Genomic DNA, 18768 nt, shown 5'->3' with positions numbered 1-18768 from the left:
CTTTTCAATGACGATACATGGCTTTTGTCTGGAAGGCTTGATATTTTTTATTGTTTTTGTTTATTAAATATAATGTATGGTTTTGACATAAGAATAAAGATTTGAGCATGCTATTATAAAGTCAATCATAAATTAAAATTAAAGAAGTTTTAGGCATTTATAAGAATCATTCAAAATTATCTTCAATGAAACCTTGCTTAATGTTGCAATGAAAATATTAAAGTTATACGTGATGATTTCAGATTTGACAAATGCTACACTTTAAATATGAATCATTCTTCAATCAGATTAAATGCTTCAATCATTTTCTAACTCTAGAGTTCTCGATTTTGGTGAAATACAAGTGATAAATTCATTTATGATATCTTGTAAATCACTTGAATTATGAATGAGTTTTTCTTTTTTATGATGTGTTAAAAGAATCACTTAAAAAGAAAATGTTTTTCCCATTTTATCGAGATTAATGATTTCATGATATTATGTGAATCTCGAAACTGATCTTGATGAAATAGTAATAACGTTATTCATGTTATGAATCTTAAAAATGATTGAAATATTTAACACTTTTATGCTCTTCCCCCTACTTTCTTCTTGTTTTCAATGATAAAATGGGGAGAAGTTTTGATCATGCATGGTAGGATATAATTTGACAAAATTGATACCATCATGATATGAAACATTTATAATGTACAATTATGCATACAATACTTGTGCTTTCTAATTATGATGTGATGTATTGCATATGATGTAAATCATGATTTAAAATGCTATGAGTGCCAAGTTACACATTTTGAGAAGAAATTGTTATATTGAAATATTAATGTAATTATGAATGGTGATATGATATCATGCATGTAATACTTCAATTTATGATAATGATGCATGCTATGATAAAATATTCATGATGAAAAATTATCTTGACATTCATAACTTGATTATTCATCATTTGTCATGATTTTGAAATCGTTGTAAAAGGAAAAGAGAACTACAAAACTGTATTCTCTCTTTCTTTTTTTTACAATGACAAAGGGGGAGATAGCTAGCTTGTACAAGTCAAGAAGATGCAAAAACTTGATTTGCTAGCTTACCTATTTTAAGAAGCAAAGATTGCTAACTTGCTTATTTCAAGAAGAAAAATTGTCTTCTTGAACATCACTATCTTGAATATCTCAAGAAGCAAAACTTGCAATTTGCACATTGCAATAGGAAGCAAGAATCATGAGCTTACACAAGAAATTTATCTTGCATTTGCTTTCGAAATTTTTGCTAGCTTATATATTGTGAAACTTGTATATCGTAAAAATTGCTAGCTTGTTGGTCTAAAGAGAAGCAAAAAGTTGCTATCTCAAAAGAAGCAAATGTGCTATCTTGCCTATCTCAAGAGGCAAAAATGCTAACTTGCGCATCTAGCAAAGTGAGCAAAATTTTCAAGAAGCAAGAGTTGCCTTCTTGAACATCTCTAATTTGCTAGCTTGCATGATGTAGAACTTGCTATCTTGAACATTACCAAAAGTGCTATCTTATATGCTATAAAACTTGTATATCTAAAACTTGATAGCATGAATGTTCTAAGCATGATGTAACACTTGCTAAATCTTCTAGCTCCAAGATTGCATGATGATAAAACTTGATACTATGATTTTCATGCAATGAGTTGAACCAATATCACACACACTTGATTGTAGTACTTCTCCTTTTTGTTGATGACAAAGGGGGAGAAGTATGTTGATGACATGACATGTAATGCATAAGTTTATGCATAAGTTCATGTTGACGTGTTGCAAGTATTCATGATGAATATTGCAATGACTTGAATTCAGTTTGAATTCAAGGTTCTATCAATATGGCATATTGATAGGGGGAGTTTGTTTAAACTCCGGGAGTTAAGTTTAACTCCGTCATCAAGTGGTTGTCATCATCAAAAAGGGGGAGATTGTTGAATCTCGTATTTTGATGATGAAACTACTTGATATATGTTTATGATTTAATCTGCGTTTTGAGTGACGCAGGATGCTTCGATCAGGATGAGACAATTAAAGCAGGAAAATCATGTTGTGCCGAAGGAACATGTCAGAAGATTGGACGTCGGGCCGGTGGATCGGTCGACGTATCGACAGAAGGCTTCGGGCCGTGAACTCGGGCATCGGGCCAAGAAGAGCGGGTATTGTGCCAAGGATATCGGAGTTGCGGAGTCAACTGGCCGATTGGGCAATAGGCTGCACGAGAGGACGATGCGCCGAAGAATCGGACGAAGCGTCGAGGGACCAATGACATGTCGGACAACTTGGTTAATTGCTTAGGATTAATTGTCTCGATCGAAGTTTTGATTTGTTGTGCAGGATTAACTACGATGAGAGTAAGACAAGCAGCAGGAGTTGCGCCGGAGTCAAGATCATGATCACGTTGGGAGTTCGAGAGTTCGACGGAAGTTCGGATGGTCGTCGGAGGTTCAGAGAGAACAGATCCGAGAAGTCCAGAAGCTTGCCAAGCGAAGCTCGTCGGAACTCGCCAAGTGGATCGTCGCAAAGTCCAGGAGTATGCCGGATGTCCGCAGAAGGATCACCGAGGGTTATCGGTTGATCGACGGAAGTTGGCAGGAAACTCGCCGGAAGAAGCGATTGACGCATCGGAGCAAAGCTGCAGAAGTTGTCTTAGAGTTAATCGTAGTTAGCATGATGATTAAGCATGAAAATGGGAGGTGATCCCATTAGCTTAATCTTGGGGCAATTGGGCCCCTGAAAAGATTCAAAGTGGGCCGAATGGAGTGAACCATTCGGACCCTGATTGCACCAGGAGGTGCAACCGCCCCAGCCAGGAGGTGCAACCGCCTGGGCTGTGGGGTTGGGAGGTGCAACCGCCCCAGCCAGGAGGTACAACCGCCTGGGCTGTGGGGCTGGGAGGTGCAACCGCCCCAGCCAGGAGGTGCAACCGCCAGGGCTGCAAGGCTGGGAGGTGCAACCGCCCCAGCCAAGAGGTTGCACCGCCAGAGCTCAAGTTCCGAGCTCTGCCAGGCGATGCAACCACCGAGCTCAGTCTTCGAGCTCTGGCAGAGAGGTGCATCAGCCTGAGCTCAGTCTCGAGCTCTGCCAGGTGATGCATTCACCAAGCTCAGTCTTCGAGCTCTGGCAGAGAGGTGGATCAGCCTGAGCTCAGCTTGGAGCTCTGCCAGGTGATGCAACCACCGAGCTCTGTTTCGAGCTCTGCCAGGTGATGCAATCACCAAGCTCAGTCTTCGAGCTCTGCCAGGTGATGCAACCATCGAGCTCAGTCTTCGAGCTCTGGCAGAGAGAAGCAATCGGCAGAGCTCAGTCTTCGAGCTCTGCCAGGCGGTGCCACCTCTCCAGTCGAGAGGTGCAACCGCCTGATCCCAGAATTCTGGGATTTGATCGATTTGATCGTTTTGAGCTCGAATTTTGAATTGGGTTGGGGCCTATAAATACCCCACCCATTCAGCACTGAAAAGATACAGACCTATACCAAAATCGTGATCTTTTCTGTGATTCTAAAGAGCTCAAAAGTGTTGTAAAGCCTTTAAGTCTCCTCCTTCTGTTCTTCAAGTTTTTGATTGTAAAGTGAGGAGAGAAAGGTCTGTAAAGGTTGTCTCCTAAGCCTGTCAAAAGGAGAGAAATTGTAAGAGGGAAGTTTGGCCTTCGCCCATTGAAGGAAGGCACCTAGTTGACGTCGGCAACCTCATCGGTGGAGGAAGCCAAAATTGGAGTAGGTCAAGGCTGACCGAACCACTCTAAATCTCTGGTTTGCGTTTATTTTCGAGCACTTTATCATTACTGCAAACCTCCCTCATCACTACTGCTCTCTGCGCTTTCACGAACAAGTTCTAAGTGCTGTTCTTCCGAATCTGCATTCAGACGTAAATTCGTATTTTCATACATTACAGTTTACGTTTACGTTTGATTCTGCAGAACTGTTTTCCGTGCTTTTACGAACGAGCTTCTTTGCAGTTTACACTTACACTTTAATCCTATTGATAACTGCAATCTGTCCTCTACGATTTTACGAACGAGTTTCAGCATTTAGACGTAAAACTGCATTCAGACGTAAATCGGCTTTCCTCGCTCAATCATCAGATCTCAGTTCACATTTACGTCTTGATTCCAACTGCATACTGCCTTCTGCGAGTATACAAACAAGTTTTTGAGTTTAGACGTAAATCTGCGTTTAGACGTAAAACTGCGTTTAGACGTAAATTTGCGTTTAGACGTAAATCTGCGTTTAGACGTAAATCTGCGTTTAGACGTAAAACAGCGTTTAGACGTAAAACTGCGTTTAGACGTAAATCTGCGTTTAGACGTAAATCTGCGTTTAGACGTAAATCTGAGTTTAGACGTAAATCTGAGTTTAGACGTAAATCTGCGTTTAGACGTAAATCTGCGTTTAGACGTAAAACAGTGTTTAGACGTAAATCTGAGTTTAGACGTAAACTGCGCTTAGACGCAAAACTGCGCTTAGACGCAATCTGCGCTTAGACGCAAACTGCACTTAGATACAAACTGAGAATTTGCTTTTGCATCATAACAGTTTTTGAACGATCGCAGCTTTTGATTTTAATCGCTGTAAGATTTCCGCTGCACTAATTCACCCCCCCCCCCCTCTTAGTGCTCTCAATCCTAACAAATTAGCTTTCATCAAATTATCTGATCGTGACTCTAATTTATTTTATGATAATTAATTATCAAAATTAAGAGATTTTTTTAACAAATTCTATAATCGAGCGCAACTTAATTCAATTTCGAGGGTAACCTAATCAATTTCTACTAAACCAATCTAAACTTTCATACTATTATTAAGACACCATTATAAGATTATTAGTATCACTTTTTTAATATATTTTTTTAAAGAATTTAATAATAGTTAATTATCAAAATTTATGATTTTAAAAAATTAATATCATAGTCTAGTGTAACTTAGTTCAATTTCGAGTATAATTTCATTAACCTCCACTAAACCAACTTAAGGTTTCATAGAATCACTATGATATGATTCTAAGATTATTAGTATCACTTTTTTATTTTTAAAAATTTTATGATAATTAAATATCAAATTTGAAGATTTTTTTGATAGAATATATCATCAAATCATTGAAGTAAAAGTCTAAAGAAAATTTTGTTTTCCCCATGTAAAATTAAACATGGATGCCAACATCCTAAAAAGCCAATAGTTAGGGGATTTTTCGATAAAATAACCAATTAAATATTAGATTATATTATTTAATTAAATAATAATTTTAATATTAATATAATTAATTTCTTTCTTTAAGTGGGAAAACCTCTCTTCTCCCCTATCTAAGAGTGAATAGACAAATCCTTTTATTCATCGATAGAGCTACGATTACCAAGTGTGAGAAAATCTTTAAGAGATGCAGTGTAATACATTTAAATTAGAGAATGTCACGCCGAAGATTTTTAGAGAGAGAGTGTGTGTAATACATTTTTATTATGGAAGATTATGAGAGAGATCTTTAAGGGATAGCTCCCCTCCATAATATAAATATACATTCATCTTCCTCCTCGCTAATCATGATTGAGAGTGTAGTTAAAAGAAAAAGAAAGAAGAAGGTGATTTTAGGATAACACTTGCGAAAGAAAAAGGTAAGAATTCCGAATCCTTTATTTTCATATCTTCTATAGAATAATTCATTTGATGGTATGATGATACTCTTCTCCTTTCTTATTTATTTACCTCTTGGATATTAATATTCTAAAAATTTTAGGTATTTAATCGATGATCTTTACTTCAAGCGATCAATATTCCGCTCTTTGGACCCTCAAATTATGATTATCTAATTAATTTAAGTTGTTAGCGATCAATATGGCGATCTTTGGATGTCAAAATCATTGAAGTACAGTTACGACGTCCGAAGCCACGTGAGAGCACCGACGAGTCTGGACATGATCGGAGGCAATGATCATGTTGACATGTTGTCGAGGAGTCTGCAGAGCTCCTCATTTTCGAATCCTTGTAAATAAAGGAGGTAAGAAGATACTTATCGACCAATTTAGCAATGAATTCGTCACCGTTGTTTCGATCATCTGCATCATTTGCATCATTGTGTTGTATGTGCTTAGGGCCACCTTGACGAGGCTAAGAGATTTGCTTCGAGGAGTCCCGGCGGTTCTCTATACCGCCTCCTCAGCGCGTTACGAGATATGCGTGATCTGTTTGGTGCACTACCAAGAAGGCGAGGAAATAAGGAGCCTGAGGTGCGGCCATCTTTACATCCGCTGGTGATGGGAGATCGCCAGGAGGTGCCCCACCTGGCGATCTCCCATCACCGGCGGATGCAGACGGTGTGGTAAAGATGGCCGCACCTCAGCCTCTTACTTCTTCGCCTTCTTCCAAGTGCACCACACAGAGCACGCACATGTTGGAAGGAGCTGAGGCGGTATATTGAACCGTCGGGACTCCACGGAGCAGATCTCTTTACCTCGTTAAGGAGGCCCTAAGCACGTACTACACAATGATAGAAATGATGCAGATGATCGAAACAACGGACAAATTCATTGTTAAACTGGTAAATTAGTATCTTCTTACCTTCTTTATTTGTAAGGATTCAAAAAATAGGAGAAAAAGACAAAAAGGGTCGAACTCTGTAGGCTCTTCGGCAACACGTCGGGCCGACCGGTGCATGCACGAGGGGGAAGGCTTCCGGAAAGGGAAAGTTCTCGTTGCACGAGGGGGCGAGCTCCGTTCCGACCGGATGGAATGCTTCGGGACTTCACCGGCTCTTGTGTCGCCGACCGGGAGCACGGGTACGGATGCAAGTGGTACTCCAACGGCGACTATCACGAGGGCGGCTGGTAGCGCAACCTACAGGAGGGCTATGGTTGGTACTTGTGGCGGAGCGGGTACCAGTGCGTCGGCGAGTAGCGGAACGGCGTAATATCCGACCGTGGGGCGCTCATTTGGGCTAACGGCAACCGCTACGGCGGCCACTGGGAGAACGTCATGCCGAAGGGGAGCGGCGTGTTCGCGTGGCCCGACAGTAGCCACTGGCGTAGTACCATATCTTTGGAATTTTTCTGTAAATAATCCTCAATTCTGCGAGAAATATAAAATATGTTAAAGAAAGGTAAATGCCTCCAACATATGTATACGGAATTCTCATCGAGACTCAAATGGTCATTTTGGAGTGGGTGTGATTTAGCATGATACCAGGAGAGGAGATGGTGCCGGAGAAGATGACACGACTTGGGATTTGGGTCCTTAATGTGCAAGTTGCACCGTATGTGGTAAGTTTGAGATGAAGATACGTGCCACTCTTGCTCACACTTACACTTGTTTGAATCAATTTGTTGAAGGCTTCTGTGGCAACTATGATGGTTGGCTAGAGGGGATTCAGCTGTGGAGTGATTAATGGGTGGTTTATAATTACATCAGTCAACGAAACACTATGGATTCAGGCATTTGAAAGTGAAGATTGGGTTTAGATCCCCGATGGGAAAATTTGTTCCATCTTGATTGCATCGAGAAAGTTTAATAAGATTCTCCTAAAGTATTCAAGGAGGCCTACTTCTAACGCTAAACTATTATATCATATTTTGATTATCTGATCTTGAATATGTCATAGGCTAACATATTCAAGAGGGAGAGCTACGAATCCAAGACCTTGTAAAACTATATTAGAGTCATGTCCGACAAAACTCCTTTTATAATTGAGCATTTATAATAATTTATTATTAAAATTTAAGATTTTTTGAACCAATAATCAATTTTGAGAGTTTATCAGCTTCTACTAAACCAACATAAACTTTCACAAAACCACTAGGACATCTTTTAAGATGATTAGCATTATTTTTTAAGATTTTATGATAATTAATTATTAAAATTAGAGATTTGTTGAATATGTTTTGTGACCGAGTGTAAATTAGTTCAATTTTGAGTCTAACTTAATTAACTTCCATAAACCAACTCAAACTTCCACCAAATTATCTAATTTATTTTATAATAATTAATTATTAAAATTTAAAAAAAATAGATTTTATTATTGAGTGTAACTTAATTCAATTTCAAGGGTAACCTAATCAACTTCTACTAAACCAATCCAAACTTTTCATAGAATTATTAAGACATAATTATAAAAATAATTATTATTATATATTTTTTAAAAATAATAATAGTTAATTATCGAAACTTAAGACTTTGAAAAACTAATATTATCGTCGAGTGTAACTTAGTTAAATTTCTAAGTGTAACTTCGACAACCTCCACTAAACCAACTCAAAGTTTCATAGAATCACTATGATATGATTCTAAGATTATTAGTACCATTTTTTTTTTCTTTTTTTAAAGATTTTATGATAATTAATTATCAAAAGTAAAGATTTTTTGAATAGAATATATCATCAAAATAATGATATTTAAGTAAAAGTGTAAAGGCATTCTTGTTCTAAGTAAAAAAAGGGTTTCCCAAGTAAAATTAAATATGAACGATGACATCCTATAAAAGACCAATAGTCCAGAGATTTTTAATAAAATATCTAATTAAATATTAGATTAGACTATTTAATTAAATAATAATTTTAAAATCATTATGATTGATTTCCTTCCTTAAGTGAAAAAACCTCTCTTCTCTCCTATCTAAGGGTCGATAAGCCTATCTCTTTGTTTGTCCATAGAGGTATAATTTACTATCATGAGAAAATCTTTAGAAGATTTAGTGTAATACATTTTAATTTGGGAGGATCACAGAGAGATCTTTAGGAAAGATAGTGTAATGCATATTAGAAGAGAGATCTTTAAGGGATCGCTCTCCTTCATATATAAATATACATCCATCCTCCTAGCTAATCATGATCGAGAGTGTGGCCAAGAAAAAGAGAAGAAGGTGATTTTAAGGTAACACTTGCCAAAGGAAAAGGTAAGGATCTGAATCCTTTATTTTTGATATTTTCTATCGAATAATATATTTGATGATGTGGAGATCCTAATATTAATATTTTATTTGAATACTTAATTGATGTGTTCTACTTCTAGTGATCAATATTCCGCTCTTTGGACCCGCAAATGTATTGTATCATTCTATTACAATCGTCAGCATCATTGTATTGTACGTGCTTAGGGCCTCTTTCACGAGGCGAGGAAATAAGGATATAAGGAGTCCCGGCGGTTCTCTGTACCGCCTCAGCGCGTTATAACATGCGCATCATTTGTTTGGTGCACTTCGAAGAACGCGAGGAAATAAGGAGGCTGAGGTGCGGCCAACTTTACATCCGCCGGTGGTGGGAGGTCGCAAGGAGGTGCCCGTCCCTACATGTGGGGCAACTCCTGGCGACCTCCCACCACCGGCGGATGCAGACGGTGTGGTAAAGATGGCCGCACCTCAGCCTCCTTACTTCTTCGCCTTCTTCGAAGTGCACCAAGTAAATGCTGTCGCATGTTGCAAGGCGCTGAGGCGGTATAGAGAAGCCCCGAGATTCCACGTACCAGAATCTCTTTGCCTCCTCAAGGAGGTCCTAAGCACGTACAAGACAATGACGCAAATGAAGCAGATGATTGAAGCAACGGACAAAAAAATCCATTGTTAAACTAGTAAATTAGTATCTTCTTACCTCCTTTATTTATAAAGATTCGAAAAATGAGGAGAAAAAGAAAAAAAATGGTCGAGCTCTGCCATGCTCTACCGGCAACGCTAGTGTCACCGGCTGAGAACACGAAACAACCCAGGATTTTTGTACCTGATCGTGGACACGGAGGAGTAGAACTCCCCCCACCGACGGACGAAGTGCCTTGGGGCACTAGAGGGAGTGGCCGAGGGGGAAGACTTCAGGAAAGATAAAGTTCTCCTGTTGGGTCTTCACTTCCATTATTGACGTTTCAGCATCATGGACAGGCTTATCTCTGCAAGTAAGTTAGACAAGTCTCAAAATAGTTCGTCCTAATATAAACTGTTTATGGAGCATCCACAGGTCAGTCTCAACTTAGTAATTGTGCTTGATCAGAACATCGAACGGCTTGGTCTGACTTGCGATTCTCAAAGTCAACCCGTCAAGAAAGGGATCTGACAGTGGATGGCCGGGTACGTTTCAAGCTTGATCAACTCGGGAAGCTACTGCAGCAAATAAAGATGAACAGAGCCACCATGCGAGGATTTCACATATATAGAATTAAAAGAAGCTGCAAGTTACCAATCTTAATGCGAATTGTCCAGCAAGCATGAAAGACAAAGCAAGCAACACAAGTAAAAGGAAAAACCAAAAACAATGGTCTCACACATCGATGGTGGCAAGACTGACCCAAGTACAGAAATTAGCAAGCAAAAAATTACATGGTCCAAACTTCTTTTCAATGTCTTTGTTAGGAACACTTTGATCATAAAATGTCATACAAGTACTGGCAAGATATCACACCAGTTCAGTAAAGTTTGGTACACAAACTTAAAGGCTAACAAGGGTCTCTTATCAGCTAATCATAAATAAGGCCTATAGCGCATTGGCCTTCTGAATCTGGGGCTCTTCCTGCAGAGACATTTTAAGAGTTTGTCAATGCCATTCTCTGTGAAATAACTTGTGTCACAACAATACTGCAAGGCCAGTAAAAAAATATACATATATATACTAACCCATAGCCATATGGGGAAGCAAAGTATGGTGGCATGAATGGCCTCCTATATGGAGATCCTGCATATGAATTGAACCGCCTTGGACGGAACTGCTTCATTCCAGGGACATTGGTACGTTTAGCCGCTACCTGCAATGAGGCATCCCTTTCATTAAAAAAACTGAAATATTTTTATTTCCAAATTCCAATGGTTCGAAAGTAGTAGTTAAAAACATGAGATCAAGACTAAACAAACTTTTATTTGACGCCCATGTAGTTCGGATTCGTTCAACTGAAGAGCCTCCTGAACAGCCTCAACTTCCACGAATTCAACGTAAGCAAAACCCTTTGGCTGACCAAATTTGTCTGTCAGAATAGTGACCCTGTTGACTGTTCCACATGACTGGAAATGCTGCTGGACTTCTTCAGGTGTACAAGCATAATCCACCTATTGATTCATAGACACAATTGGTATGTGCAGGCAAATAATAAGGCATCAGGTCATGCTTAATCAAGCTGCTACAATAAAGTTACTAGGAGCATGCATATAGTTAAGAGAACCTAAGGCATACCAACAATACACACGCCAATAAACAACCACTATGTCAAAGCAGAGATGAGACTTCTTGCTTCTAAAGAAGAGGGGAACAAGAAACTTACAAAATAACAGACATCAGACTAAATCACACTTGTCAGGATCACAAAAATACAAAATACTGTGTTATCATAATTTATCCAACTTGAACAACCTTAAAAGGGTGTAATTACAAAATTCATCCTTCAAAAATTACTCATCGTGAAAGCCTCTTTTCCACAATAAAAGTAATTATAACTAGATACATACAACTTCTTGATGATCCCAAACCTCAACCAATAGAGGAATGTTAATGCCAGCAGGATTTAGGCGAAGGCATTGTGAGCTATAAAGGTTGTTAAAAGTCTCACTTCACCCATGTTCTCCAATATGAATGTTCAAAAATAGGTTACTTCCCAATCGATATGGCACAACAATATTTTGAAAAATTTATCAATCTACGTAGGATACAATATACCTCAATATTATTGATCATTTTTTTTATTCAAAAGGTCATCCCAACTTAATTGAAAAAGAAAATATTTTTTTAAAATTGCTCACCTCTCATGATCACACAATTACACCTTTAAATTAATCGAGTACTTTCTGCTGGTACATGAAAAATAAGAGCATTAATTAAGATAGTCCCAATATAATAATACAGCATCAAAGAATTGTTTCAATGTGCCCATTTAAACTTCTTTGGGCATTTTACACAATTTTTGTTCAAGCCATTTGTCATATCACTTTTTGCATGCCTAAGTTGGGCTATATACCATCTCACCCAATAGATCAGTAGATTTAAAGTTAAAATGGCCAAGATTTGCTGATATCTTCGAAAATGACTTTAACTTACCATATTTCCACAATTATTTCAGAGAATGCATATTGTTGCTCATGGAAAAACATAAGACAGGAATGACATTAGCTTACAAGATCAAAGAAGACAATATTTAATTGGTTATTGCATGCAAGCTGGTAATCAAGAACAAAACAGGAAAATCATTTTATACTAATGAAGTCTAAGGTCAAGAAAATGAATCTGCAACACAAAAGACAAAAAGGGAGATTTCAGCATCTAATCTTTCAAATAAAAAATTGCTAAGAGTCATTTGGCTGCCAAAAATTATGAACTTCCATAATAATGATTAATTGGACATTAAGAAGAACATAACGAATATTCAGCTCCCTAATTCTCAACCTCAGTATCTGATGCAAATCCAATTTGTACCCTTTGAAAAAAGAAATAATTTCTCCGATACATAAAGGTCCAAATGACTCAGTGAATTATAAGTTCAACTTCAAAAGGGTTGTTTTATCAAACAACCAAAAAATGCGTTGACACGATTTGGACAGGAATGGTAGAAGACAAGGTCACAAGCAAAAGGTCAAAGTTGTATCACAACAAATGCTATGCAAAAAAACAATCCAAAGCTCACAGGATATGGACAGAAGTAGATGATAAGACCACAAACAAGAGATCAAGGACCCCTCACCAAAGAATGCTAAGCAACAATATAATCCAATGCTCTCCAACTCCGACACCAAGTATAGGCAGTCTTCAGCATCTCTAGTTGCTGGTGTCCCTGGAGTTTCATTATGCTGATAGCACAATGGACTTCACACCACCTGTCCCATTGTCTAACTTCAAACCATCAACTCCTTCAATTCTTTCTGTCAGATTTCGTTCTTCAAGTTAAATAACTATATCTACACCTTTTCTTTCTTGTTTTTTTTGCACATAAGATCTACAGAGATGCATAAATCAAGCATTCTCCACTATATTTTTTTCTTTACTTTTTTCCTTCTTCCACTTTTTTTAACCTCTCCCATGCTCTTTTGACTAAACTTTACTTTTTTTTTCTCGTGTCTACTATCTTAGTTATAACATCATAGACCACTTCTCTCCCATGCTATTTTGATCACACTTTTTTTTGTCTCTTGAATCTTAGTTATAACATAAAGAAATTTTCCTCTTTTATTTCAACTACAAACTCATTGCAAGTCAGAGCTTCCTGACACCCCATTATCGTGGGTAAACAGAGACCTCATAATACTGAAGAGTGTACCTGCGGCCATCATTGTTAGATAATTTCATCAAAAGATAAACCCAAAATAAGGAAGAAAAAGCAACAGACACAACTCAAACTATTAGAAAAAGAAGACCACAAACGATCAAAGCATTGAAAGATATTTCCTTCAACCAACTTTTGAGTCTAAATTTGAAAGTAAAGAAAAAATAAACTGACAAAAATACTATCACATTCAAAGTATAACACAGTATCAAAGATTAAATATAAATATATTCAACTTGGCCAGAATGGAAGCAAAAGAAATACATGAATCACATCAAGAAAATTCCGAAATCTGATGTATACCCATTGGTTGCATAGGAGCAAACATCAATATCTAGAATGCCATGAATACCAGAACAGTTTAAGAAATCATCCAAGATTTCTAACATATTCTAGGTCCATGTACAAAAAGGAACTACAGCAACCACAATGACTGTCGACAACCTTTCAAAAGCCACCTTGTGTCACAAGCCAAAACGTCATGTATATAGAGTTGGTATGACAGAAACCACTGAAGCATTAATTTATCTTATGACAATATACATTATATTTTAATTAATATTATTTGCTTGGGATAAATCTGTGGAGTCAAAATTGAACACCAAATTGACATTTTCAAGTGATCAGCAGCTCCACGAGAAAGGAACCTACCTCAAAGGCAGACATCAGACAGTTATCCATTCTCAGAAGATATTTAGATTGTGATTTATTTATCTTACTTTCGATAGTGTTTTAGATTATCAACTGCCTAAGGGGCATTGGAATAGTGTATCTTTGATTGCTGAAAATTTAGATTTAGATGGTAGTCATTATATCTATAATAAGCTTTCGAACATTTATGCCTCAAAATATCTCATCTGTGATTAAACATAATGCACTGACAAATTGCAAATACTCAAAGCATTACCAATACACCAGCCACCTTATATTATTTAAATCATGAGTGAGGCCAACCCAATTCAATACTGGAGACTATGTGTAATTTACTTCAAAAGTTTGCTTAATTTTCCCTTAATATTGTCCCCAAATTAAAATGGCCAATAACTAGTGGCCTTGAGATTAGACCAGACATCAATCGGTTTGAACCCAAACCAATGGAAACCAAAACAGGAAATGTTTAGATGGCTCCACAGTTCCGAACCAGGTGAAAGAAAAGGAAATACAGATCCAACAGCCATCTTTACCGTTGCAATAATGGTAAAAACACCATTATGCCTCATCCAACAACTTAATAAACAATTAATTGAAGCATTTTGAGAAATTTAAAAACATAATGCAAATTTTGGATTTTAAAAAATAATTGTGTATTTGACAATTTGACATTGGAATTTGTCAATGTGCTTCCAAAACGTCTCATATTCACATCCTTCTTTAATTTAATACTTTGAGAGCAATAGTTATAAATTTCTGGAAATGAACCATCAAAATTTCTTATTTCTTGAAATGGATCTTTGTCATATCTTCTTTCTCTATGCGGAAATGTTGACTTCCTTAAATTCGTACCATGGCTGGGTGCTTGTTAAAGTTGGGAGGCATTGAACTTTCACTTACCATATTGCGATTAGAGAGCACTAAAGAGATTGCTATTGCAATTAAAGCACAATAGAGAGATTGTCATATTGCAATTAGAGAGCATTAGAGAGATTGTTATTGCAATTAGAGAGCACTAGAGAGTAAAGAGATTGGTATTAATTTGGTATACAGAAGAATGAAATAGAGGAGGATATTTATAGATTTTTCATAATTTCTTAGTCATTATTTAGTTGTTAGAAAGGACAAAACAATCCTTTAAAAATTCAAATTTTATAATTTTAATTCCCCAAAATGTCATTTCAACTAACCTTTTATTAAGCCATTGGAAGGGGCAGAATAGTCTTTTGATCATCATTGCAATGGTCAAATTGACCATTGACTCTCGCTGCGTCATGTGACTATTTCCCTTTTTCTTCACCCAAATTCGAAACCGATCTGGAATTGTGGGATCTGGTTCAAAGAGGTGAACCAAACCGCCCAATCCTGATTCCGATTCAGAACCGTTGACCGGTTTCGGTTTTGCCAAACTCGGGTCAGGTTTAAAAATATGTGAGGTGGATAAGGCTCTAGAGCCTAACTAAAGCATCAAAAGGTGCCACAAAATCCATAACATGTATTAATGAAGTCAACAATGGACAAATACGCAAAATAAAAAGGAACACAACACACGAGATTGCATTCATAACCATTCTAGGAGAGATGCATGAGTACATATTAGTTCAACAGAACCACAAAATAGTGAAATTATGCAACTCACATTGCCAACAAATACTGAGCGTGCATCAACCTCCTCCTTGCTTGCTTGAGTTGCTGCAGCACTAGAAGATTCTACACATATTCCAGAATGAAGATTAATAAATACATGATGGAACTATTATAAAGAGGAAATAACTCAGAATGCCTTTTCATTATACCCATGCATAAAGTTTTTAATATCAAACTTACTGGAAACAATGAAAGCAATGTCAATTTGCAAAACCCAGCACAACAATACAATAAACAAACAAACTGCTAATCAGTATCAACATCGTCTGCGCTGTGACGCTGTCACACTACCAATGTGATGTCCTGAATAGTTCAGGTAAGGAAGTAGAGGATGAAGTGAATTGGTATAAATGCTTATTGCGCTTGCTTTTATAACTTGGCTTAGGCATTAGGTTCAATGTGATATGAATCTCAATATTATGCACGAAAAGTGGACCAAGAAATTGTTCGCCACGAGTAACCATAGTATACTAAACTTAAGGAATTAATTCACAACACACTAAACCTCGAAATCAAATCATTTGCCACGATATTTGCAACTATTATACTAAATGGACTGTGCATGAATTTTCATAGGCAAGTTGTAAACTAATAGGTACAGTAAAACAAATGAGATTCCATCATGGACATTGAATTCCCATCTTGATGCATCAATTACGCTTGATAATAACATCAAGAGAGCATCCCACAACTAAATCAACAAACCAGAAGCACCAAATCATCGATCAAGGGAGATGGGTCAAAACCCTATGGCTCAACTAAAGAACTAATGAAACTCCAACCCCCATCTCATAACTTTCTGATATGAAAGATATCGTCGATCAATCACCATCACGTGAGATCCAAACTGGAAGAAAGAGACAAAAATTACCCCCCACCGGTCTATCCGTGTGGACACAGTCCAAAGCAGACAGTTGTGGGCTGCATCCTCTATTGCCATCTATGTTAACAAAAGGACAAATATAGGCTGAGAGACGCGATTAAGAGCTATCCCTCTACATCATATATAAAAACTCGCTCTTAGTACAGTTACTGAGGATCCCCTTTGACCACTCATGACCAAACTCATCAACCTCATGTTACTAACTTAGACGTACCAAAACGTCACCGACATCTTCTCAGAACACTTCCCTGCAACATAATAGCATTTTCATACACTGATGCACCGATCACGCTCTAGAATGATATCGATCAAACATCTCATAACTAAAAAGACAAATCAGAAGCGTCGGTTCACCATATCAAGGAGAACGGGATGAGACCATAGAGATGGAGAAGGGGGAAGAGGAGATCGGACCTTGGACGGCGCCCATCTCTTTCTCGACCTTCGCTTGTATCTCGCGGAGGGCAGCAGCCTCATCCTCCATCTCCTTGAGTCGCCTTTTCATCTCGTCCAGCTCCTGCAACTGATCCGAACCGACAGGGTTAAGAATTTAGGGTTAGGGTTCCGCGGGTTCCTAGAAGGGAAAGGGGTGACCGGAAAGAGAATTACCTTGGCGGCGTTCTCGTTGGGGAGGGCCATGTCGACGTCGGCGTCCATGTCGGCCTCGTCGGGGATCTCTCCTCCGTAAACCTCGTGCTCCTCCTCGTCCATCGTCTCGCCCCCTACGCTGCGCGGCTCGCTCATGTTTCTGACGGCTCCATCGCCCTCTTATGCGCAGTTTACCCTCCCGCATACAAACTTTATGCTTTTAGAATGATGTCATGATGACGGCCGCTACAATTCTCGGACGCATCTACCGCTGTTACGAACTCTTCTGTGTCGGCCGTTACTTGATGGGAATATATATCTTTTTTATCTCTCTTTATGGCAACATAATGCGAAGTTAGCGATAAAACTTATTAGGTTAATAAATCACATTTTTGGGTAGCGAAAATTTACGTATCTTAAACAAACAAAAATACTTACACGGATGAGAGAGAACAGGCAATTTTTTTTCTCAATTAATTTTCTTTTAAAGTTATTAATACTCGAGTTTTGTCTTTAGTCTACACACACAAAATACAGACAGATAACTAAAATAAAACGTGATAATAGCATTTTCTCTTTGCAGGTCCTCCTAACATGACAGTAAGAATGCTTTCTCTATTTTTTGGAATATATATATGAAGAGCAACAATAGTTGATGAAAATATTAATGAGTTAAATTCACCAAGTTTTTTTTTCCTTCTCTTCTCCGTTTTATGTTTTGTAATAAAATGTTTGGTGGTTGCATGTGACACGTGTCATAGGATTAACTGGGTTTAATATAAATAAATTCTTAACTAGTTATAATATAATTAGATTCTTATATATGATACATTGGGCAGCATCAATAACATGAATGGGATGCCATCGATACATTGTCTTCACGACAAATGAGTCCAGGCTCAATCAACTAACATATTGTGGGGATCCTTTATGTCGTGATCAAGATGTCAGTATGGTTTGATCCGATCTTAAGTGCAAATGGTCGCCATATGAAGGCTCTGGCTGAGAAACAATGACGTCACGTTGGGTTGGGTCGAAACACTATCCCGAGTATGGTCTCTCCCTCGACAAGTTACTTTTTCTTCTCCTCCAAATCCCTGCACAAAGGCCAGAGAGGAGGAGGTTTTCTGATTTTGTTCCTCCAAAAGTTAAGTCAGTGTTGAGTGAGATTAAGTAAAGTTAAAGTGTTCAAGGTCCCCCTAACATCGATTAGGGGGTCGACTTTTATACTTATAAACGAAGATTGATCGTACACGATCGACTCATTGGGGCAGCCGACTTATAATTCATGTGCGAGCGTCGACCGAGCTGCATGGATTTGTGTCGCATAGCATCGTTCTAAACTTTCTAGAGTGGCTCTTGTTATGCGACGTCTTCTTATACATTGTCGGACAGCACGAGAGTAGGTAATCATCCGGTCTAAGCCCAAGATGTCACGTTAGATCCTCTTCATTTGTATTGATATGACCGCTAACTGTTACCACATGGGTGATACCATAATATATCATATCACTTATAATTGTAATGCTAAATGGCTCCATATGTGCCCCCTCAGACGATTTCGTAAATTGCTCTATGAATTAATTTTCTTTTTATAAACATGCTCTATGTATGCTTACGAGACCATATTGAAACGTCCAAATATATAACGCTATCATCATAATAAAATCTTCTTACTAAGTTAAACATTAGAGAAGTTTTTATTAGGTACACACCCGATAACCACTATCCGACCCTCTCATCTCCTACTGCAAATATTGTGATGAGATCGAATGCTATAGTGGATCGAGTGTCAT

At 37.9% G+C, this 18768-nt stretch overlaps 1 protein-coding gene across 1 annotated transcript; it reads right to left on the bottom strand.

The window, feature by feature from the left end:
- Positions 1-10234: 10234 nt before the first annotated feature.
- Positions 10235-17153, bottom strand: LOC135607977 (polyadenylate-binding protein 2-like). Its single transcript, XM_065100315.1, has 6 exons — positions 16994-17153; positions 16799-16907; positions 15494-15564; positions 10811-11002; positions 10577-10704; positions 10235-10472 (listed from the first exon to the last, which is right to left on the bottom strand). Exons 1-6 carry the CDS (start codon positions 17126-17128, stop codon positions 10424-10426), a joined length of 684 nt encoding a protein of 227 aa, XP_064956387.1. The 5' UTR covers positions 17129-17153; the 3' UTR covers positions 10235-10423.
- Positions 17154-18768: the final 1615 nt, after the last annotated feature.

Source organism: Musa acuminata, chromosome BXJ2-3 (genome assembly GCF_036884655.1).
Source record: "Musa acuminata AAA Group cultivar baxijiao chromosome BXJ2-3, Cavendish_Baxijiao_AAA, whole genome shotgun sequence".
In the NCBI taxonomy this organism is placed as follows: Eukaryota; Viridiplantae; Streptophyta; class Magnoliopsida; order Zingiberales; family Musaceae; genus Musa; species Musa acuminata.
The sequence above is the reverse complement of the archived record's forward strand: the minus strand, read 5'-3'. Positions and strand labels throughout refer to the sequence as shown.